The sequence below is a fragment of the Paraphaeosphaeria sporulosa genome, assembly GCF_001642045.1.
Source record: "Paraphaeosphaeria sporulosa strain AP3s5-JAC2a unplaced genomic scaffold CC84scaffold_6, whole genome shotgun sequence".
NCBI classification, from domain to species: Eukaryota; Fungi; Ascomycota; class Dothideomycetes; order Pleosporales; family Didymosphaeriaceae; genus Paraphaeosphaeria; species Paraphaeosphaeria sporulosa.
The window spans coordinates 2,135,348-2,157,014 of NW_017253365.1; the positions used below are offsets into that span (position 1 = coordinate 2,135,348).

At 56.2% G+C, this 21,667-nt stretch overlaps 11 protein-coding genes across 11 annotated transcripts; 4 read left to right on the forward strand and 7 right to left on the reverse strand.

Moving 5' to 3' along the window:
* Positions 1-840: 840 nt before the first annotated feature.
* On the reverse strand, positions 841-1,997 carry CC84DRAFT_1165431 (alpha/beta-hydrolase). Its single transcript, XM_018178713.1, has one exon. The coding sequence runs from the start codon at positions 1,845-1,847 to the stop codon at positions 969-971; it is 879 nt and encodes a 292-aa protein (XP_018035468.1). The 5' UTR covers positions 1,848-1,997; the 3' UTR covers positions 841-968.
* Positions 1,998-2,235: 238 nt separating this feature from the next.
* On the reverse strand, positions 2,236-3,201 carry CC84DRAFT_1148258 (V-snare-domain-containing protein; the record flags this gene model as incomplete). The annotated part of the gene is made up of 3 exons (XM_018176628.1): positions 2,899-3,201; positions 2,426-2,835; positions 2,236-2,323 (listed from the first exon to the last, which is right to left on the reverse strand). Exons 1-3 carry the CDS (start codon positions 3,073-3,075, stop codon positions 2,236-2,238), a joined length of 675 nt encoding a protein of 224 aa, XP_018035469.1. The 5' UTR covers positions 3,076-3,201.
* A 372-nt stretch (positions 3,202-3,573) lies between these two features.
* On the forward strand, positions 3,574-5,634 carry CC84DRAFT_1122081 (amine oxidase-like protein). Its single transcript, XM_018175626.1, has 2 exons — positions 3,574-4,892; positions 4,944-5,634. The coding sequence occupies exons 1-2, from the start codon at positions 3,954-3,956 to the stop codon at positions 5,571-5,573; spliced, it is 1,569 nt and encodes a 522-aa protein (XP_018035470.1). The 5' UTR covers positions 3,574-3,953; the 3' UTR covers positions 5,574-5,634.
* A 146-nt stretch (positions 5,635-5,780) lies between these two features.
* CC84DRAFT_1165435 (eukaryotic translation initiation factor 1A, X-chromosomal) lies at positions 5,781-6,459 on the reverse strand. The gene is made up of 2 exons (XM_018178714.1): positions 6,092-6,459; positions 5,781-6,036 (listed from the first exon to the last, which is right to left on the reverse strand). The coding sequence occupies exons 1-2, from the start codon at positions 6,244-6,246 to the stop codon at positions 5,841-5,843; spliced, it is 351 nt and encodes a 116-aa protein (XP_018035471.1). The 5' UTR covers positions 6,247-6,459; the 3' UTR covers positions 5,781-5,840.
* Positions 6,460-6,679: 220 nt separating this feature from the next.
* On the forward strand, positions 6,680-7,899 carry CC84DRAFT_1165436 (uncharacterized protein). The gene has a single exon (XM_018178715.1). It carries the CDS (start codon positions 6,763-6,765, stop codon positions 7,546-7,548), a length of 786 nt encoding a protein of 261 aa, XP_018035472.1. The 5' UTR covers positions 6,680-6,762; the 3' UTR covers positions 7,549-7,899.
* Positions 7,759-9,207, reverse strand: CC84DRAFT_827500 (S-adenosyl-L-methionine-dependent methyltransferase). Its single transcript, XM_018187547.1, has 3 exons — positions 8,944-9,207; positions 8,714-8,894; positions 7,759-8,662 (listed from the first exon to the last, which is right to left on the reverse strand). The coding sequence occupies exons 1-3, from the start codon at positions 9,003-9,005 to the stop codon at positions 7,970-7,972; spliced, it is 936 nt and encodes a 311-aa protein (XP_018035473.1). The 5' UTR covers positions 9,006-9,207; the 3' UTR covers positions 7,759-7,969.
* Positions 9,208-10,432, reverse strand: CC84DRAFT_827499 (uncharacterized protein). Its single transcript, XM_018187546.1, has 2 exons — positions 9,952-10,432; positions 9,208-9,905 (listed from the first exon to the last, which is right to left on the reverse strand). Exons 1-2 carry the CDS (start codon positions 10,369-10,371, stop codon positions 9,411-9,413), a joined length of 915 nt encoding a protein of 304 aa, XP_018035474.1. The 5' UTR covers positions 10,372-10,432; the 3' UTR covers positions 9,208-9,410.
* Positions 10,433-10,544: 112 nt separating this feature from the next.
* CC84DRAFT_1165439 (uncharacterized protein) lies at positions 10,545-14,946 on the forward strand. Its single transcript, XM_018178716.1, has 9 exons — positions 10,545-11,094; positions 11,186-11,301; positions 11,359-11,377; positions 11,425-11,459; positions 11,538-11,563; positions 11,675-11,742; positions 13,113-13,321; positions 14,082-14,222; positions 14,646-14,946. The coding sequence occupies exons 1-9, from the start codon at positions 10,575-10,577 to the stop codon at positions 14,748-14,750; spliced, it is 1,239 nt and encodes a 412-aa protein (XP_018035475.1). The 5' UTR covers positions 10,545-10,574; the 3' UTR covers positions 14,751-14,946.
* An 845-nt stretch (positions 14,947-15,791) lies between these two features.
* CC84DRAFT_1177210 (uncharacterized protein) lies at positions 15,792-16,851 on the reverse strand (the record flags this gene model as incomplete). Its single annotated transcript, XM_018180273.1, has 2 exons — positions 15,792-16,140; positions 16,532-16,851. The coding sequence occupies 2 exons, from the start codon at positions 16,849-16,851 to the stop codon at positions 15,792-15,794; spliced, it is 669 nt and encodes a 222-aa protein (XP_018035476.1).
* A 1,502-nt stretch (positions 16,852-18,353) lies between these two features.
* CC84DRAFT_1177211 (uncharacterized protein) lies at positions 18,354-19,724 on the reverse strand (the record flags this gene model as incomplete). Its single annotated transcript, XM_018180274.1, has 1 exon — positions 18,354-19,724. The coding sequence occupies one exon, from the start codon at positions 19,722-19,724 to the stop codon at positions 18,354-18,356; it is 1,371 nt and encodes a 456-aa protein (XP_018035477.1).
* Positions 19,725-19,795: 71 nt separating this feature from the next.
* On the forward strand, positions 19,796-21,137 carry CC84DRAFT_1218491 (uncharacterized protein; the record flags this gene model as incomplete). Its single annotated transcript, XM_018183006.1, has 3 exons — positions 19,796-19,894; positions 19,976-20,224; positions 20,274-21,137. 3 exons carry the CDS (start codon positions 19,796-19,798, stop codon positions 21,135-21,137), a joined length of 1,212 nt encoding a protein of 403 aa, XP_018035478.1.
* Between the last annotated feature and the right edge of the window lie 530 nt (positions 21,138-21,667).

Here is a 21,667-nt window from a genome sequence, read left to right on the forward strand (position 1 = left end):
GTAGTAGTAGTAGTAGTAGTAGTAGTAGTAGTAGTAGTAGTAGTAGTAGTAGTAGTAGTAGTAGTAGTAGTAGTAGTAGTAGTAGTAGTAGTAGTATAGCTAGCAAGCGGCCTGGTTGGCGACAATGGCATTGCCCGCAGCATACGTCCGGCCGCACCTATAGCAGCAGCATAGCTAACAAGTAGCCTAGTCGGCGACAGTGCAGGGTCTCGTGGCCATGTTGGTGTTCCTTGGTTGGTGTTTACTCCTTCCTACCACAGCAACGCCTTCCCTTGCACCACGGCCACCTTCTCTTTGCATCGGCATTCCCTCGGGGTTATGTGCACAGAACACACGGCCACCTTTTCTTTGCATCGGCATTCCCTCGGGGTTATGTGCACAGAACATAGCCCCGGGTTCGATTCCCGGCCGATGCATTTTTTGGCTTTCTGATGCTCTCCAGGTGTGTTTGAATCGTTGCGGAGGCATCTGGGGTGATGGTTAGGCCTTGGGTGGAGCGCAGAGCACCTAGGGCCTGTTGGCGACTACTTTTTGTCCTCCCAGGGCACCCTCGAATTTCTAACCAAACTCAAGCTAATAAACCTATATATAACATGCTTTGGCACCTGTGATGGTATGTGTCATTCGTTCAAGTTGCGTTTTACTGTAGCTCACGCAGGACTAAGGGACTTCAACCCTACCACTGATCTCAAGTCTCTGGCTGAAAGAAACATGGCTTCTCCACGAAACATGGGGATGGCGAATATTACTTCTCTGGCCTCGCGTTAGGTCCAAGTTGTGATAGCCTCAGGGGCTCACTTGCACTTCGAAGTCTCCGAGGCATAAAAGGAACGTGGCCTCGCACCACTGGAGCACCTCAAGTGCAGCCAAATTGGGTTTGCATAAGATAATGGGAGTTACAGCTTTCATTGATTTCCCACTCTTAGCGGATAAGTTACAACTGTTAGCCGGACAGTCGACAGTCGAGCTCAAAGGAACTTCTTGAACCACTCAATCGCCTGCTCCTTTGCACCATCCGCCGCCGCTGCCGCCGTCTGATCTCCAGACTTCGCCCTAACCGCAAAACCATGATCTACACCCTTGTACGTTGTGAGCTGATAGCTGTAGCCATTCTCTCCATCTCCGTTGCCCGCCTTCTGCCTCAACGCAGCCTCTGCTTCCTCTACCGCAGGCGTTTTCAGATTGAAGTCCTTCTCCGCGTGCGCGATAGCAAGCGGCGACTTGAACTTCAACACAGCATCCACGATTTGACCCGGCGCGCTGAGAAATGATGGATGTGCAGCAAACGATGCATCGACAAGGCGTTGACCTCCACCTTCCTTATCGGCCTGCGCGCACAAATTGACGCTGAGGTACCCGCCCCAGCAGAAACCTGCAAGTCCCAATTTTCCCCCTGCGGGGAGGTCCGCTTTGACTTTGCGCGCGTAGTCCAGGCAAATGTTGAACGTCGCAGGGATAGTGGGTCTGGCACGGTACATGAAGGGTACAAACTGTCGCAACAAGCTGGCAAACATCAGGATCCTGTTGATTTGACCGGAAATGTCAAATAGGCCGACAGAACCCATTGCATTTTCCATGGTGTCCAGGACCCAGGCTGGCATCGGGCCTCCCGGAATGATGTCAGGAACCAGGACGCGGATACCAGTTGCGGAGGCATAAGCATCGGCTAGGACCTTGTTGTTGACGAGGTCGAGGCCGAACGCATCGGTGAAATACACGATCGTTGAGGGAGACGAGGAAGTACCCTGGGGTTTGGCGACATAGGTAGTGACGCCGTAGAGGGTTTCAATCGTGCCTTTCGGGTCACCGGTGACGACGCCGCCGCGAAAGCAGTCTGGGCACGCCATTGCTTCTGGTGGAGTGGTTCAGACTGTTGGTGTAGTTGCGTGGTGGGATGCAGCCAGCTCTAGTAGAATGATTGCCATTGCGTTCAGCTCTCGGGTCCGAGCCGCGCGCGGGGCTTTCACTATCTCCGAACGTAATGAGCTACGCTGGACGGATACATGCACTGCAGCCATCGTTGCAACACGTCCTGGATAATCAAATCGGCGGATAGTAAGCTGGCATGAGGAGGTTATAGGCCCTTTATCGCGATTGAAAAGTCTCAGTTTCCCAGTGTTGCAATATCGTAATAAAGACAAGCCCACATTTCTTACAGGCCCCAATCTCCTTCAGGTGTACCTCTAACATTCAATTGCTCAAACGCCCATAACTCCGAACATACACGTCAGTCGCTTAACGGAACTTGCTGTAAATGACCGCAATGATAAGAAGCACAAGTACAGTTATGATCGCAATGGTGATAATCCTGTTCGTCGCCATTCTGAAACCAAATATTGTTAGCAGTCAAATCAAACAGGGAACCACATCCTAAGCACTCCGCATCAACACGTGCGGCAGGTTGTATGCGGAGGTAGATACGTACCTTCTCGCCATGCCCTTCAAAGTCTTGATACTGCGGTCTGTGTAGCCTTCACTCTCCAACAGCCGTTCCCTCGTGTTGACAATCTGCTCCCTTTGCCTCGACAGGTCGCTCAGCGTGCCCGCGCCAATCTCCTCAGTCTCCAATGCCATGCGCTGGGCCGCCGTAAGCCTTCCGGATGAGCGCTGCAGCCTATCGGTGCCTGAGAGCAACTGCTGGCGCTGCTCGAGCTGCGCATCTGTGTCGGGGTTATCGGTATAGCGGTCACCGAAGAGCTTGCTGCGGTCGCTGGAGTAGGACTGGACCTTTCTCTTCGCTTCGTCCAAGTCATGTTCGAGGTTACGGAACCGGGCGTTGAATTTAGACTTCAGATTCGCGGGGATGTTGGACTTCTCAAGACGCATCTGGTCGATCTGTGTACAGTGTTAGACGCCCTCTATCACTTGTCGCATGCCCGAGTAGCAGGCACAACATACCAGCTCTTCTGCCTCCTCAAGCGCGCGCTCCGCCTTGCTGATCGCCGCTTTCCGCGGCTCGCCGGTCGATTCCTTAATGACTTCTATCTGCTGGTTCAGGTCGGCTTGCACGAGCTTCAGGTCGGCTTCGTAGCCGCTGAAGCGCTCCGTGCCTGCATCGGCGTCGACGAGAGACATGTTTGCGGTCGAATTTGGGCCGTAGACGGGTTGAATATCGGTCGCGAGGAATCTCTGGTGCAAAGGTGGTGTTAATAGTGTCGAAGAGAGGTCTGGGCGGGAGTTTAAGATGGGGAGTTGCGCCTGGAGGCGTGGATGAGCTACGCTGCGTAATGCCAAGGGACCCTTGTCAAGTCGTCACGTGATGTCTCGGACAGTGCATGTGGGCAACAGATACCTTGAAACCGACACAACTCCAACCCACTTTGCCTGACACCTAGCTCAAATAGACTCGAAACCATTAGACAGCTCAAATAGAAGTGGCTAAGCACTCCGATAACGTTAAACACTCTGTAACAAATTTCGCCTCTCTAGATCACAGTCCTTACGCTCGAGCGCTTGAAGGAATCGAAGTCCAAATCTCCTCCATCAATCGCGCGATTTGTACGTCTGAAATGTGTTCAATACCGCTACGGTGCTGTGTCCTTTCAAGATCATGGCGCACCGAAACAAAATCAGCGTAGCTTGTGTAGAAGGAGAATCTGGACCCTTCCAAGGTTAAAAAGAGGACCCTTCGAAGAGAGCTAGCTTCTACTGCAGTCTCTCCGCGGAATGCGCACATCTACTGCATGCACAGGTTACCTTCAGCGTTAAGCCACGAATCCAACTAACACTGCCAAAATGATGGAAAAGCACGAGTCAGTTAGAAGATGAAACGAAGCTCGATTCAGAAGTCGATGACCTCAACACTTTGCCCACGCAACTCAAGCCAACATCCGTTTTTACCAATCTTTAGCTCGACAATCCAAGCGACGATCATTGCTCTAGCCTCACCTACGACGGTCGTGACCATTTTTCCAAGCAGCGTAACGAGGAAACCCATATAGCCACTTCAAGACATGGAACGCAAGCGCATAGCCATAGTCGGCAGCGGCATTTCCGCCCTCTCCACCCTCTGGACACTGCGCAACACCCCCCACGACGTCACGCTCTTCGAAAAAGCAGACCGGCTAGGCGGCCACACCAACACCGCGACATGGACGTCGCCGCTCAATGCCTTGGAAACCACGCCGGTAGACACAGGCTTCATTGTCCTCAACGTCGCCACGTATCCCAACTTCATCGCGTTCCTTAAAGAGCTGGGCGTCAAAACCATCGCTTCAGAGATGACCTTTGGCGTCTCGCGCGACAACGGCGCATTCGAGTGGTCGGGGACGTCGCTGGGGGCGTTGTTCGCGCAGAGGGGCAACACGCTGCGACCGTCGTTCTGGCGTATGATCTTCGACATCGTGCGCTTCAATATGTTTTCTTTGGATTTGCTGTCTAGCCCTGCGGCGCCGTCAAACGACCTCACTATCGGAGAGTATCTGGAAAGAGAAGGGTATTCTGATGCGTTTCGGGACGATTATCTTATTCCGATGACGGCGTGCGTGTGGAGCACGGGTCCGGATAAGTGTGCGTTGGAGTTTCCGGCGTTGACGCTTGTGAGGTTCATGTGGAATCATCATCTATTGTCGACGGTGGCGGAGAGGCCGCCTTGGTTGACTGTTGAAGGAGGCTCGAAGAGATACATTGATGCTGCATTGAAAGAGTGCACGGGAGCGAAAATCAAGTTGAGCACACCGGTGGAGTCACTAAAAAGAGTCAATGGGCGTGTTGAGCTAGTGCTAGGCGGCAAAGGAGAGGGGAGAAAGGAGGTATTCGACGAAGTTGTGCTGGCCTGCCACGGAGACCAGGCACGGTCAATCGTGGGCGACGCAGCCACGCTCGAAGAAAGAGACATTCTGGGCGCATTCGAAACCACGCCGAACATTGCATATCTCCATTCCGACCTGTCCGTAAGTAGCCCTCGACAATACTTTCATGACGTCCGGTCTAACGAGCACCAGCTTATGCCCAAGCGCCGCGAAGCCTGGGCAGCCTGGAACTACCTCACTCATTCACAGCCCCCTTCTAAATCTACCGACAGCTCCTCTGGCAACCTCCAGTCTGTCTGTCTGACCTACAACATGAACATCCTGCAGTCACTCCCGAAATCCACATTTGACGACGTTCTGGTCACTCTCAACCCAGCAACACCACCCTCGCCTGCCCTCACGCAAGCTACGTATGAGTACAGACATCCGCTCTATAACTCTCGCATGGTAGCTGCACAAGAACATCTAGAGCAGATACAAGGCAAGAGGGGCGTCTGGTATGCGGGTGCATGGACGGGGTATGGTTTCCACGAAGATGGATTTTCTAGCGGGATGAAAGTTGGGTTGAGATTAGGTGGGAATGTGCCGTGGGAGGCGAAAAATGCCAAGTTTAGCAGAGGGACGGCCCCTGTTTTAGGATGGAAAGACTTTGTCTTGCGCGCGGTTGTCATGATTTTGCAATTATACGTGTCTCTTATAGACCTTGCGGTGGGTGGACGGGGGCGAACATTGAGGCCACAAGCTGTGCTACAGCCGATTGGAAACGGGGTGGCGAACGGGAAGAAGAATAGAATGGCGAATGGAAAGAAGAAGGCATGTTAAGTGGACAGCTGGCGAGGCCGGCGCACTACTTGAAGAGAACGGATCCTTTTTGCTCTATACCCGCAAACAGCTATCAAAAAGGCGGAATTGCCATCGTCGAGCTATGAAATCGTGATATCTTGGGAAGAAGATGGAACAGAACCTCAAACCGTCCGCCCGCCGTCGAAGCGCGCATTTGAGCTGTCCCGGACTCTCTTGCAAAAAAAAGTTGTGCTTGTCGCGTAGTGGCAAATAGAGACCGGGCAGCATGGCGGACTGCATAACCCCTTAGATGTCGTCAATGTCGAGCTCCTTGCCATCCTTGTCATCGCTGTCGTCGCTGTCGTCACGGTCCTCGTCGAATTCGAAGCCGATACCCTCGTCGCCCTGGTCGCCGTACGTGTCGGTCTCGTTGATCTTTGCGTTCTCGGGCAGTTCGCCGTAGGCCTTCAGTGAGCGCGCTTCGTCGGCGGAGTACTTGAGGCTGCGCAACAGTCAGCCATGCACGCACGAATACAGGCGGCGGAAAGGAAACTCACATAACGTCGCCCTTCTCGTCCTGGTAGTCACGCAGACTGAGCAGGATAATGTCACCCTGGTTTATCCAGACCTTCTTCCTGAGCTTGCCGCGGATGTGGCCCAGGCGGCGGGTTCCGTCAAAACATTGCGCTTCCAGGCGACCGTTGCCCAGCATCTTGATGACCTGTGCGTATTCCTGGCCCTCCTCCTTGAAGGTGAGCTCACGCTTCTCGTTATCGTTCTCGTTCTTGCCCCTACGTCGGTTCTTTCCTCCCTATACTTTGTGTCAGCATGCGCTCTCGAGGAAGCCTTGTGGGATGCGGGATGGTGGCGGGGCAACGTGGCGGGGTAATGCGCGTAGAGCGACGTACTTTTCCTTTGTTCTTGGGCATGGTGGAGTCGGTACTAGTAGTAGAGGCCGCTGTGTGTGGTGTATTGGAAGTGGCGGCTACGGGAGTTTGTGTGGGAGTGAGGTGTCTGCGGCGTGAAGGGATGGTGCAGGTTTCTGTGATCAATGTGTCAAAGCCCTATCCGCAACGGGGCTAGCGCGGCGCATAGGTTTACAGTTATCTTTGCAGCGTCATCACGGTTCGCCCAGTCGAAGCGTCGCAATTGCCCAAACAACCACCCACCATAGCCCCATGAGTCGTCGCTTCCAATCACTACCGGCCGCTGCCGTACAACCTCACCCATGAAGTCTATTTTCAATCGCTTCAGCCGCTTTCAGCCCACGACGTTCAAAGTCAGCTACTCTCCTGAGTACAGGACGTACCTCCAGCACCATGCCGCGAGCGACTGGCTGCACCCGCTGCACATCCTGCGCAGGCGCGAGCTGGCAGAGCGCAAGAGAGAAGCTCTCTGGTGGCATGTCACTTCCGGCATCGACCTCTCCAGGTCCTCAGTAGTGCGCTCATGGTGCAGGAGGCGCTTGCGCGGTGCCTTCACCGAAGGCTTGAAAGAACGGGGCTTTGACGAGTTCGGCAGGCTGCTCAACGTCGCCAAGTTGCGCGAGCAGAAGGGTTTTAAGAGCCTGTCGGAACGGAATGCGGATTTGAGCCTGGACGGAAGTGTGCGACTGCATATCACACCGGCGTTGGTGACAGCCAAGTACGCGGATGTGCGGAAAGAAACGGGTGGCATAATCGATATCCTGGTTGAAGCGCTTAGAGATAACTTGCAAGCGTCACACCTTTCTAACCCGCGACCGCAGCCGCGTTCACAGCCAAAGACCCTTCCGCAGTCCAAGGCTCCTTCGCGACCGAGAGAAACAGCATCACAGGTACTACCGAGCAACCAGTCGCAGGAAGGACAATTGTCACAACTCAACCTACCCTCGCACACAAAGGCGCAGTCTCCGGTTATTCGATACCGGTCAACTCCTTCGAACTCCCATCCACCCAAAATTTCTACGAAACGCAAGACACAACAACCGCCCGACAACGCCAAGCCTCAACGGCACAGCCGGGACACGCAATGAACCCCTGATACATCGTAGATGCTTCGCAAGACCATACGAGAAGAGTCTGAGACAACGCGTGACTTGGAGCACACCTGAATGTGACATAGCATCTCTTGTCGAATGGCAACGTAACAATTGCCAGGACAAATGATTGTACAAGTGGCTTGCCCTGGATGATCGACAGATGACCGATACGTCGTAGCTACCCCAACGTACACGACATGCTCCAGTAGGCGCTTGTAGCATTGAGAAAGAACTCATGATCACTATACTACGAGCTGCTCTGGTTACACTTCAAACCGCATACAACGAACGATAGATCTCAACTCTGAAGCAGTACATGACAAACAGGTAGAATTAGAGTCCATGAAATGCGTAGACCTGGCATTCTATTGCCAGGAAATCATGCTCAGAGTATGCTCTCTTATCACAGCTTCCTTCACAATTCGGACTTTGCCTCCAGTGCCCTCCTGCCCCTCGCAAACAAAATTGTCCGCCACAGCTTCTGCCCACCGAACTCCATGTACACTCTCTTTTCCATCGTCACGACATCCACATCGACCAGACCTGCGTCGGTGAAAAACTTCTTCACGCCGTCAACGGTGAAGCTAGGCACGACGATCGAGGCGGACATCTTTGCGCGGTCCCAGCCTGGCTCGTCTTCGACTTTCATAGGTTCGTGGTGTTCATGGCCGTGCTCTTTATTAGCATGGCCATGGCCATGGCCATGGCCATGTCCGTGTCCATGCCCGTGCCCATGGTGACTGTGATGGTGATGCCACGACCCCTCCGTCCCCTCAATCGGCTCACCGTTCTCATCAGCTTTCAAGTCCCCTCCCTCCAAGAAATCGTTGATCATGAGCACCCCGCCCGGCCTGAGCCTCTCCTTCAGACACTTCGCCGCATGCACCACATCCTCGAAATGGTGAAACGCAAAGCTCGCTGTCGCTAGATCAAACCCATCCCATTCCGCACCGGTAGGTGTTGGGTTGTCCCTGTCAAATAAGTCGCCGACGACCGCATTGATGATAGAGTCAGACAGCCCGGCGGCTCGCGCGCGGGCGTTGTAGGCTGCGACCATATTGGGGGATACATCGATGCCGCGGGTTTCTGTGACGTAGGGGCCGAAGACCTAGGCGCGTTAGTGTCTTTCGTTATATAACGAGAGAAGGTGAAGGTGTACCCGTGACATGAGGCCTGTACCGCAGGCGTAGTCCAGCTGCCTTACGGTTTGGGTGTCGGAGCTGGATTCGATGTTTGCAAAGGGTATGCCAATCCAGTCCAGGCGGTTGCGCAGGTCGTCAGTCACTTCTTGGTTGACTTTGGCGAAGAAGGGCTTGGAGTCGTATGTGTCTGTGATGGCACTGCAAGGCGTTAGGTTCTGGGTTTAAGAGTATTCGATCGTGTACTGACTCAAAGTACTGTCGGTTGGCTGCTGCTGTCGACATATTGGCGGGAGGGTAACGGCCACACATAAGACTGTTGCAGGGCTAGAATAATGGGTGGAAGACTTGAGATGGTTCTTGATATTGCTTGTTGTTGTGTTAAATGCACCTGCGTGTCCACGAGGCTATATATAGAGGTGTGCCAACTTTGTGGTCGTGCGATGTCGCCGGTGCGTTTGTTACCGGAGACTTTATTCTAAGCACTCCACTCGCCAAATCGGGCTAGAACTAACACCTAGCCGAGGAGTGCTTCTCGATGGAGATGTCGACTATCTCGGAGACATTGTCTTCGTAAAACAGTGCGTATAGTCCCCGAGTTGGCACAAGTGCGTGCCTTTTCGCACTTGACGCAGAATGAGTCATAATGTTTGCGGGATTGAACGGAGACATCGTTTGCGTAGGGACGATTGTTTGATATCGCTTGCATCAGCGGCTTCAATCGAACACGTTGCTCAGATCACCATCTTGTGTTGCTGCGGAAACATTATTGGTACTGTCCGACTCGATTTGGACTTTCAAAGCTTGCTGACGAGCCAGCCCCTCTGCTCTTTTACGCGCTTTTCTGGCTCCAGCATCCTCCCATTCGGAGATCGCGCCTCTGTGTCTTTCATTCTGCTGGTACTGCTGGAGTAAGGCTACCCTGAATCGTGCAATCCTCTCTGTGTTGATTTGGAAACGTTCGTTGGCAACATGCACCAGCGTCCGGAGATAGTTTCCGTCCACAAGCGCGATGTTCTGCCCCGAACTATCGTGGTAGCCGATGATTGAATCGAAGGAATAGCCTGTAGACCTCACAGCCACCATAGGATTGAGTTCTCCACTCCTGGATGGAGCCAAGCTCATGGCACCGCTTTCCCTGAAGCCTGCGCTGAGAGCGGCAGTGAGTACGCGCTGGCAGTCTTCTAAGGACGCTGTCAAGATGTGTAGAATCTGTCGTACGTCAGCTTCATCGGCCGAAAGTGTTGTTGAGTCTTACCATGGGCTCAAACTTCAAATGAATGTACCTGCATGCTAGATTGAAAGACCCCGCGCCAGATTCACCCTTCACCAGGCCAAAAGTCTGCATATAGTCGGACGATTCATCTAGAGGTATCGCGATTGGATCGTGTGATATGTAGAGCCACTGACCTCCGCCTCCTTTGCCCCCAGGACCTGCGTGTGACTCATCTTGAGGTGTGGCTTCCGTGGGATCAGCTTTACGTCCCTCGAGGAAGACGCTTATGCGCCCAGAGCAGCTGCTCGTTGTGACTAGCCCTTCAAGGACGTTCAAGTCCCCGATCAAGGCGCGAATCGGCGCATCTACAGAACCTTTAGGTGACAGGTCCTGGTATTCCTCATCCGGGACGGTTAGCTGCTCCAGAATTTTTTGCTTGCGTGTTTGGAAGCGGTTCAACATAGTTGCTGCAATAGACTTCGCAGGTGACCAAGCGAATACAGTTTGGAAAAATGTGCGAGTGTTGCGGGACGGACCGCACTTTCTCGGAAACTGAGAACGTCATTTATTGGTGGTCCGTGCTGAACGCGTCTGCCTTCACACGACTGCAACGCGAAGTCATTACACCAGCCGAACTGCTACATACAGAGGGAGAAAATTTCAAGATGCCACGAAAGTCTACCAAACCCGCTGAACCCACGTTGTCCCGTGGCCCTATCAAGCGTGCCGCTCCGGCGACACCCAGTCGCCAATCGAAGAGAGCCAAATCCGGGACCAGGACGTCTTATGCAGAGCCAGACTCGGATGATGACCTGGACAAACCAACCGCATCGCCATCTGATGAGGATTCAACAGTGCAGTCTGATTACGAACACGAAAGTGTTGCCGATTCACCCTCCGATTCCGATCAGCTCGAAGCTGCTAGTGAAGAAGACAGCAAGGCAGCGAAGACTCTGAGAGGGCGTTCCGCTAAGCGATCCACACTTCCAATGCATACGAAGAAAGATGGCGGCGAAGAGTTATGGAAGTCTGGAGCAAAGCTTGAGCTTGGTACCCAAGTAATCATCAAGAAGCCCAAAGCGCGCGACGCGGGCGATACTCCCTTCACGAACGAGACCATTCACCCCAACACCATGCTATTCCTCAGCGACTTAGCCGCCCACAATGATCGTCAATGGCTGAAAGGTGCGTCAGCTGCAGCTTCATGTGCAGTAGTGTTTTGGGCCCACCTTGGAGCACGCACACGCCTACGTAACTGTCGCTAAACTTGACGTAGCACACGACGCCGACTATCGAACCTCGCTCCAAGACTTCACGACATTCCTTGAAAGCCTCTCTGAGAAAGTGATTGAAGCTGACGAAACCATCCCTGAGCTTCCCGTCAAAGATATTGTGAGTCACCCTGTAAAAAGCCTCGCCCTGAAACGCATAGCATACTGAGAATCGTAGATCTTTCGTATTTATCGTGGTAAGCAACAAAGAGAGCGTCTGAGTAAGAGATACTAAATCAATCAGATGTCAGATTTTCGAAAGACCAAACCCCCTACAAGGTAAGCAATATTCAGCGGCAAGACGAGGTTACCTTGCATGGCTACGTGACATTTCTGATGCGCTAACGCACTTTTTAGACACACTTTTCTGCAGCATGGAGTCGGTAAGTGCGAGCCCTGAAGAGATCACGAGGACCGCTTAGGTGGTAATCCTCGCCTACAAATACCTTTATTGCCGTGTGCACCGTTTGCTCATGCTGTACCCTTTTGTGTAGCACGGGACGAAAAGGACCATATGCAGCTTACTACGTACAAATCCAACCAAATGGTTCGAGTTTTGTTGGTAAGTGCTACATCTTTCCTTGCATCTTTCTGTAGGACACATTCATGTGATGGTTCGCAACACGAGGCGTGGTACAACATGCTCGTTACGACGCTACACTTGTTATCGACACGAGTACGAGTACCGCAAGACATGCAGCGGCTTTGCCGGTCCGATACTACGCGCCGTCACACCCTCATAGTAACAACAATTTCGTCGCACACGCCCTCTCGGTTGGAGCCTGCGTATGCACCAGCCACGTGCTGAACGCGGGAGAGTTCTCCGACGCCTCGACAAGCGCGCAACTAGCCTGGAACATCTAGAAACACAAGTCTCATTCGACGTACGTTGAGAAAGTGGCCACTGGTCGACTGCGTTTGTTCATGTTGCCAAGAAGTCAACCAATCCGGGCCGGGAAACAATACCTTGTGTGGTTCGACATCCAGGCATGCTCATTCTGTTGCCTTTGCCGACCGCAAAGCGATTCCACGGTGTATGCCCAACCCACTATGATGATGGAAGGACAATAGTGCGAAGAAGTCTATCCGGTGTATGTGCACTTAGCGACACTAAGCTTCTCTGTCTGCAACAACCTTGCGCTTCATGCCTTAATATTTGACTGGTCATTCGAGGTCGATATATCAGGGATATGTACGAGGGACAGGTACGATTGTGTTGAGACTCATCGTTTCGACGACCTCGCGAGTGTTGGATTCAGCGCAACCATGTCTGAACGAGAGCACGATGGTATGCGTATGGTCATCCGCAGCGGACGTTCAGGTCGGTTCGGTTGTTTCGGAGGAGCTCAGTTGCGACAGCGCTTCCGTAAGACCTCATCTTGGATACATAAACGACCTATGTATGAGCAGATGAGGTCAGAGATGTATCAAAGCTCCGCGTTTGAAGATTCGGATCTCACAATGCAACCGCGCCAAAGACTCCCAGGCCAACAGCGTCTCGAGGCACCCGATACAACATTCCACGGCTTTCAGCGCGAGTTGACGACAGTAGCCTGGATCTTTTCCAGTCGGGAATCATATGCATCTTCGCCTGGTTGAATGCCATGCAGCGGCAGCGGGGTCTTCTCAGGGGCTCCCTCTCGTACGTTTAAGGGGCAATCAATGACGACGAAGACGGCGCCCCATTTCAAGGCCATGTCTATGTGCCATGCGCTGTATGAATCCTCCATAACCGTGTCGGGGTGTGACCATTAGGGATGGTCTTTGCGAGGGTGCGCTTTTGTGCGGGTGTGTGCTGCTCGTTCTGAACTCCAGTCACCAGTGATCTGCCAGACCCGGCACTCGAAGTGCCCGCCAGAGCTCATGTGATGGCGCTCTAGATAGAATGCACTTCCTAGACCATAAGATGGAATCCCCGCTAACGATCTGTAGGTGGGGGCTTGTGGATGCCGGATGCTCGGTCGCTGAGCGCGCTGCGTCAGGACATTGACAGGAAGCCGCACAAGATCAAGCGCGTGTTGACAGACGCCAACATTCGGAAGTCATTCCTCGGCGGTATCCCTGAAGATGAGAAGAAAGCCGTGAAGGCGTTCACGAATCAGTCTAGTAATCGATCGAACGCTCTCAAGAAACATCCAAAGGTGAGTCCCTTCCAGAGAGCAAGCAGAGTGAAGACAGGCGCGGCGAGCCATGGGTGACAGCAATCGATACGTCACATCGCTTGCAACGTCTCGGGAGGCCCGGGACGGTATCGATGACAGATCGCCTGTACGAAATCACTCTTCGGTGAATTGAGACGGACGACAATGGATTGATCACTCGGTACCAAGCACCGACACTCGATCCTAGCACCATATCGTGGATCTCCCGTCGATAGAACAAAGGACGGGGCAGAATCTCACATGCGCACCTCGATGCCGCAACATGCACGCAACACGCCTACAATGCACCTGCAGACTCGATACTGAGTGCAGGCCACTTAGTTTGGGCGATAGCAGTTCTGTTCCCGGCGCTTTACTTCGGGCCACGGAACCTCTTCCCTAATGGTGGCGCATATTCGTTTTGCAAGCGTCCTTGAGGCGCGGCGGTGGTGGCCAAGGTTGTTCACTTGATCGGTGAAGAAGGGAAACGCCCAACTTAACTTTGCGGATGTCCGCGCCTCCTTCCAGTCTCCGGCGGCTATGCACGAAAGATTGCGAGACTGCCTTGCGATTTCATAGTCAGGATGGCCCGCCAACAGTCTCAGGATGTCGTGGAATTTTCCACATTAGAGCGCGAAACAGCGACTATCAGAGGACCCCGCTGGCGGCCCCGTCAAGATCTCTCTGCTCGCCTCTTGCCGCTTATGCCACTGCATGAATCACCCCCAGGGAGCCGCAACGCTAACGATGTTTCGTTCAGGGATATGACTCTGATCACAAAGACATCGATCTCCTGAGACTCCGAAACTTCACGCTCGGTACCAAACTCTCCGACAATGAAGTTGTAGGGGCTAATGGTCTGGACCGAATCGCTGAAATAATCGGCTGCATGGTTCCCTTCGTAAGTCATATTCTCACTCGACTCAGGCGACTCAGACGTTTGAAAACGCTCCCACAATGCGCCAGGCTTTTTAGTCTTGAACATGCAATACGCGTGCAGTTTTAGATCAACTTATCGTTGTATCGATTGCCGTGTAAAGCTGACTGGGGTTCGGTACGCTCACGGACTGGACGCCTCTGTCTCACCCACTCCGCGCTGTGTCGAAACTACCTGCGTAAACGGGTTGGGAGTGATCCATTTAGGCGAAGGGATACCCTCGTCAAAATCGGTCACTCTTCGCACAGAATGAGCACCGTGTGCGTTGGCACTGCAGCCTACCTAACCCGCCCGTGGCTGCATCGGCGCGGTCAGAGGTGGGGAAGGACTCGCTAGTCCTGTGTTTCTGCCCGTCCCGCACACAAACTATCTAACGTACGGTTGCAGATTACATACCTCAACAGTGTCGTCATGCCAGACGAAGATTCCTCGGACTCGAGCGAGGAAAATGGTGAGGAGAGCGCTAGCGAGGTGGATGGCAACGACGCTTGAGGAGGTTATATGTCCGCTTGCGGCGTAGCAGAAGCCCAACGCCTCAGCGAAGGTTTCGCTCGCTCACACCGGGAAGTCGTCCAAACATGTCGGGATTGGTGGAACGGGAGCGCGGCCAGGACGCAAGCGCCAATAGACGCCTGCAGCCAAGGGAAGGCGTGTCGGCAGTGGCGCTGACTGGAAAGCGAAGCGAGGCAATCAAACGAAGTTCTGCATTAGTCCCGCATGAAGAAAAGGTCACGTTATCTACTAAAACAAAGCCCAAGGATTGCCCAGGTCGCACGGTGGCGCTTAGTCGCGCCGTCAGGGATGCGCGGTGACCACGAGAACCCCGGCCCTCAGTCCAACACATGGCGGGCCGCGTCCTTTAGCCTGGCGCGCTGCCAGCTCGATCGCGTTCGCGAGCGGCCCTAAGGACCGCAGACAGGTGGGCTGATCGCGCTTTCCATTGCGTTCACGGTATATGCCTGGCCGCTAGCTGGGGTTATTGATGCGATGACATTGCAGGAGGTGCGGAATATCACCATCAGTTGCTATTAAAGACCGGCCAGTTCATCCGAAGGAGTGTTCTCCACTGAACCCTTGTCCTGTATGTCACAAGCAGCAAGCCGCGACGGGCCGGGGCCGCAATTCGTTCGAGTGCATGGGTGTCGTCTCTGGCTCAGCGCAGGCCCACACCAGGCTACCCGCGTCCGAAAGAACTCATGATACCACGCCGCTTCTTCGCCGCGCGGCTGGTGCCCGTATCGACGTGTTTCATTTGGTGATACAGGGAAGCGAAAAGTAGCTTACACTGGATGGGGGATGTTCCGTCAGCGTTCAGCTCGGCGCGACAAGCCAACAGAAGGAAGAACAAGCGCAGCACCGCCCGGTGGCTTCCAAGATCGGTATTGCTGCAGCCATCCTGGTCATATCAGCAGATGAAGGCTCTTTCCGTCACGAACGGCGGTGTGTGGGCGCGGCCTAATTTTGCGCATGCCGCGTTTTGACTCGGTTTCTAGCAGCACACCGATCGCTAACTGGTGCTGGTGACCTGGCGAATCACGCTGGAATGACAGGTCGAATTGTTATGACCTGGCCAATCCTAGCAACACAAGCGCTAGAATTGCAACCATTTGAGCTCGAGAGCAAATGCCGTCCCGCTTTCCAGAGGTTGGGCGCGTCTCCAAGCGGCACAGGCTCCCAGATCATCCCGCTGCATGCTCGCGGTACGCCTGGTATCGCGCTTGATCGACGTGGTGCGACGTCTCTGGGGCCATTTTTGTTAGGAGAATATTGCCTGCTGACGGAGCGGGGAATCCTGTCGAGGCGGTAAGCACCTTTCGTCCGGCCTCTATACTGTGCCTCTGGTGTCTCGCGATAGAGTGCGCTACTGCGGGGGATAAAATTCCTTGCATACAACAGCAGCTGGTGATGTCTGCGGCCTCGCGGCGTGCGACTATTGATATATGCGCGACTACGAGAAAGTATGCGAAGTTCAATCCATCGGTCAGTTGATGCTCTTCAGCCAGTTACACGCGTCTCCTTAGCGCAGTGTTCATGGACGGTTGCGTCGTGACCACTTCAGGTGGCTGTCCGCATGTTGGTGGTGGCACAGTTCCGGGCTTCGACGGCCATGTCGTGTCGGCTTCTGGATGCTGCGCAGGATATTTCCGTGCTTGTATGAAGCTGCAGACAGAGAGACGCAGCAGTACGCTCGTCTACACGGGGACGCGCTAGGCGCAGGCCTTGGTGCGAGGTTGCTTGCGTCTTGTAGCAGTCGGATTTGGCCCCATGCATACGGCCAACCCCAGTCTTCCCGTCCCTGTGTAGCACAAATTGTCGTTAATCTGACTGCGCCTGCGGAGACGGCGCTGCCAGGCTCGCACATCCAAAGCCCACTGTCTGACCCCCGTGCCGGCCCGTGATCTCGTGCCACCGATTGCAGCAATGTTTCAGGACGAGTTGCTTGTTCAGGAACACGTTCGCGGAGGACATCCGTGCCGCCTGTCCCGCCGGCAGTGATGACGCTGGAATCCGCCGGGCTGGTAGGAGACAGCAATGGCGGAGGCGCCTTCCGCGCCTGGAACGGCGCGCTGGAACGCTCAACTGCCCTTCTCATCCAGACAGACGCGATGCGAGCTTCGCCGTCGGATCGTGGCAGCAGGACGGGCAGCCTCGTGGGTACGCGTACCGGCGACAGCTACACGACGGGCTAGCGGGAGGCGGCTGACAGGTGTTTAATTGCTCGTTGCGGAAGCGCCGTCCGGCGAAGGCATACATACAGATTGCTCGTCCGTCTCGCAGGGCAGGGCTGCTTCGATGCGAAGCCTGTCCCATGTCCTTTGTCCCTTGTCCCCACCAGGCAGATGCAGTCGGGGCGCCACGCTCGTGATGGGCGCGCTGCGGTGTGGCAGTCAATAACGTCTGCTCGGCCTTGCACTAGCAGCTGGCTGCGCGCGACGATTCCTGAGCAGAGGAACACGACGCCTGACCGGTGGCACGTCTCATGACCTCCTGACCAGCAGGCTTTGCTGTGTCTGGCGAGAGTTCTCTCTGAGGATTTATCCGCGTCCAGCACGGCTCATGCAAGGAACACGTCGCACACCGACTCGCCGCGCAACAATTTGGCCTCGCGAGCACACGCTTCACCGAGTGATTGATTATTGATTCAGTTCAGCATGCAGGGCGGGCGTCATTAATATTGGGCGCGGCTCGAGGCCATCTGTCACAGCTGCACACCAGGTCAATTAGCGGGCCGTCAGCGTGCATCGGCTTGGGCCATGGCCTGGCAGCTAGCGCATGGCACTTGTTTGAGCACGCAGACTCGCAAGCAGTTCGTCGTCTCGCAGGCGGTAGAAGGAGGTGTGGGAGGCCAACGGCTGGGGTTTCATCACATCTGCTGCGTCCCCGCCGATCCCCGCCGATCCCCGCTAGCTGAACCTTCTCCTGGGATCCGAGCTTAGCACTGCTAGCCTACCGCAAACCGTCAACGGCGATGCGAGGCGAGGCGAGGCGAGGCGAGACGACATGTCCCTCGCCGTCACGGCTGTCGACGGGCTGCGAGGCCTCGATCCGCGATGTGCCTAGGGCGTTTCTAAATGGGTCGCGAGCTCTGGCGACGGCGGCCGCGGGCGAATGAGGAGCAGGTTCGCAGGCTTACCTTTGTACCATGGAAGGGCGTTGCCTAAGCCGGCGCCGGCACCAGGGTCAGGATGGGCGGCGGATGTCAGATTTGTCGCACTGATTCGAGCCGGGCGGCGGTTGGCAGCTGTGCCCCAGCAGAAGCGCACGACGGCGCGCAAGTTTTGCAAACAGCACGGCTGGCGAGCATGGAACAGGGCTCCAACGTTGGGGCGCCCCCTGAGCAGTGGGAGCTGTGCGGACGTTAGCTCGCAGTGCTGCGACAGGCGGAGTGCGGCCAGCTGTTATTGCTTCACCGGCTTACTTCTGGTGCTCTGGCGGCAGTCGAACCGAGTCACGCAGCGGAGCTTCCAGACGGGCGCTCACGTCACTGGCCGGCGGCGCACACCAACACGGCGCCACGGCTGGCAGCAGGAAATGACCGCCTGTGCAGCCACGACGGCGCACGAGCGTGCAGCCCTACTTGCCATGCGGCCCTTGCTACCCGCCGCCCAGGGAGCGGGACGCAGCTGGTTGGCCTCGGAGGCCAGGTGGCCCAGGTGGCCGTCGCGCATCCTCATCTTGGGGGTCAGGATGGGCGTGTGCGAAGGGCCGAGCGGAGACGGCGCCCAGACGGGCAGAATGGACGGAGCAGGCAGGCCGACGGCACCACGCGACGACGCGCACAGCAGGTTGGGAGGTAGGGCAGAAGGATGGCGGCCGGCAGCAGGGCAGCAGGGCAGCAGCGTGGGAGCGGCCGGCGGGTGTGGGCCCTGGGCGGTGCGCACACCTCTGAGCGAACGGGTGAGGGGTGGAGCAGCAACGTGGAAGCGCGCATGGTGCGCAGCGGCGGCGAGTGGTCGCCGGCGAGCCCGCAGGCAGTCTGGGCGGAGGGTGGATCCAGCATGTGGACGGGGACGTCGGCGGTGGCAGGCCTGGGTTGCTGCGGTGGGCGCTGGCATGCGGTGGGCGGTGGGCGGTTTGGCGCAGCGAGGCTAGGCGGATCGTGCAGGCCTCTCGCGTGCATGTTGCAAGGGGCGGCGGCGACTCCCGCATCAAAAGTGTCTTCCCGGACAGCTTGGCTCGCTCGGCCCGCACAAAACGCCATTCGAGCTGCTGGAGCTGGGCTGCTGCGCTGCCCATGCCCGCCCAGTCGCGCACCCCAGCACGCCGCCGCCCGAAGCAGAGCGCTGCAGCCGCTGCGCAGCACAGCGGCACGGTGCGACGCTGCACACAGGCTCCTCGTGCCGGCGCACGTTTTGCTGCCCGCGGCTGTTCGTCGTGCTGCGTCGGCGTCTGCGCCTGCGTGCGTCCCTGGCTGCCGTCCGGCCTGCCGCGCTCGCGCGCTGCACCTCTCCACAGTCGTCGCCGTCGCCCTCGCCCTCGCGCTAGAGCACGGCTGGCTCTGCGATCCGCCTCTGCCCAGCGCGGCCCCAGCAGCCCGCAGCGTGCCAGAGCAGGCACAAATCCCAGTCCGTGCGCCGCTTTGGGAGTTCGGGCGCGGAATAGTAAAGTAATCGCCCGCCCGCCGCAACCCTCTCCTCCCTTTCGTTTCCAATCCTCTGGGTCTCCCATCCGCGCCTCTTTCTCCACGCGCAACATTCTCCACGCGCCTTCGAGAACGTCTGCGAGCGCCGCACCGCACCGCACTGCACCGCGTCTGCTGTCCGACGCCGCACCCAACCCCCCCATCCCTTGGCCTGCCGCACCCAACCCTCGCGTCTGCACTGCACTGCCTGCTTTTCTGACTTGCAGCCGTCGTCGCGGCCCGCTAGAACCTGTGCGACCGCGCCCTCCGCGCCAGACAATCTCCCGCACCACCACCACAGCTCCCCAACCAACGACACCCCCAACTCGCCTCCCCTGGTTCATGGTCTGCGTGACGGCCAGCACCCCGCAAGGCCACCTTTAAAACCACCACCGCCCTCTCCGCCGCCGTCGCCATGTTCCCTCACCAGGGTGGCCAAGGTCAGCTCCCCACGCACTGGCAGCCCCCGACCTCGCAGCAGCCTGCCCACGGCTCCTACCCGCCGCCTCCTCATGTAAGTCGGAGTCATGTGCACACCAGCTGGGCCTGGGCCCACTCCTCCGAAGCCTCATATACTGACTGCCGCCGCCAACAGATGAACACATCTCTCCCTCCTCCCCCGGCACAGGTACCACGAGATCATCGCCCGGACATGGCGGCGCACCATCACCAGCCTCAGCAACCCTACCGTCTCCCAGGGCCTGGGGAATGGAATCAGGCTCCTCCCCAGCCCGACCCATATAGGGCCCAACAGCCTCCCCCAGGCTACATGAACCAGCATCACCAGCCGCCGGCTCCGCGCCAGCGAACTGCCATTGCCTGCCGCTACTGCAGAAGACGCAAGGTAAGGTTTGGAAATGCTCTGCCTCAACCATATTTCTCACTCGATTTAGATCCGCTGCTCGGGATTTGAAGCTACCGACGACGGCCGCTGCTCCAACTGCATGCGCTTCAACCAGGACTGCATCTTTACGCCTGTCTCGGCCCAGACACAGGCTTTCGTGCCTGCGCACACGGTTTGGCGCGGCGTGGGACAGCCTCCGCCCATGTACGGTGCGTACGGGCAGCCACTGCCACCGTCGCAACACGGCGAGGCCTATGCCCAGCCGCCACGCCAGCAGCAAAGTGCGCCGCCGCCACCGCCCAATTATCTGCCCAGTCCCACAGGTCCCCCTCCAGGTCCGTACCAAGCTCATTCTGCTTATGGTCCCCCTGCCCCATATGATGACGCGAGCCGTGATGCGCTGAATGGCAGAAAGAGGCCCAACCCTGAGCCTCACACGCCAACCCTGCCTCCCCCGAGGCCAGGTTCAGCAGCTTCACAGCCCGCTCATCGCGGCGCTGGACCGGAATATTCATATCCAGAACCTCCTAACGCCGCGTCTCCAGCGACCTCGTCTGCCTCTTATTCTAGCGCTCCGCCTCCGCATGGTCAGCAGCCGTATTACGCGCCACAACCTCCCCGGCGCACGTCTCCGCCCAGCGCATATCCTTATGAAGCAGGTCGCGCATCCTCATCGCCGCACGCGTCCCAGGCTCCCACGACTCCGGGTGGCACCGCCTACTATCCGCCTCCGCAAACAAACGGCAGCCTGCAGCCGCTACCTCCTCGAAGTGACGGCACCACCCCTCCGCCCAACTCGCAGCCTGCTAGCCGGCCCGGCATGCGCATCAACGACCTTGTCAGTGACAGCGGAAACGGACGTAGCTCGACCGACTCGAATATGCTGAACATGCTTAACCGCCGCCCCATGTAGGCGGACTGAACAGCATCGAATCTGGCTCCAGAACTGGCTTCTGTGCGAGTCGATTCTGCCAGCATAGCGTCTTTCTTCGTCTTACACGACTTTCTCTCCTTTTTCTGTATAATGTCAAGTCCTCCCGTCCGTGGCATCTCCCCAATAATCTTACGGACTGGAATCGACGCATATGGGCGGTCGTCTTTTGCTTCCCAGCACACGTTTCCAAGAATTTCCGGGTCTCTACCTGCGCCTGCGTTACGCCCTTTCGAAACGCTCTCCTCGATCTCCGTCCATCTCTTCCATAACGTCTCCCGCTCGCGGAACATTAAAGCCTTCGATTTCGGGATGATGACTCAACAGGTCTTTCAGCAGAAGGTGGGAATATTTAATATGGGCCACAGGGCGGAGTCTCTATCTACCAGTGCCTTGCGATCGATACGTATGAAATCGGGTCCGGTTTTGAAGTTTTTTCTCTCTTTGGTTTGAAGCGCAAAAACGATCTTAGAAGGGGAACATCCTGCATCTCACTGGTGCTTATGGGGCCC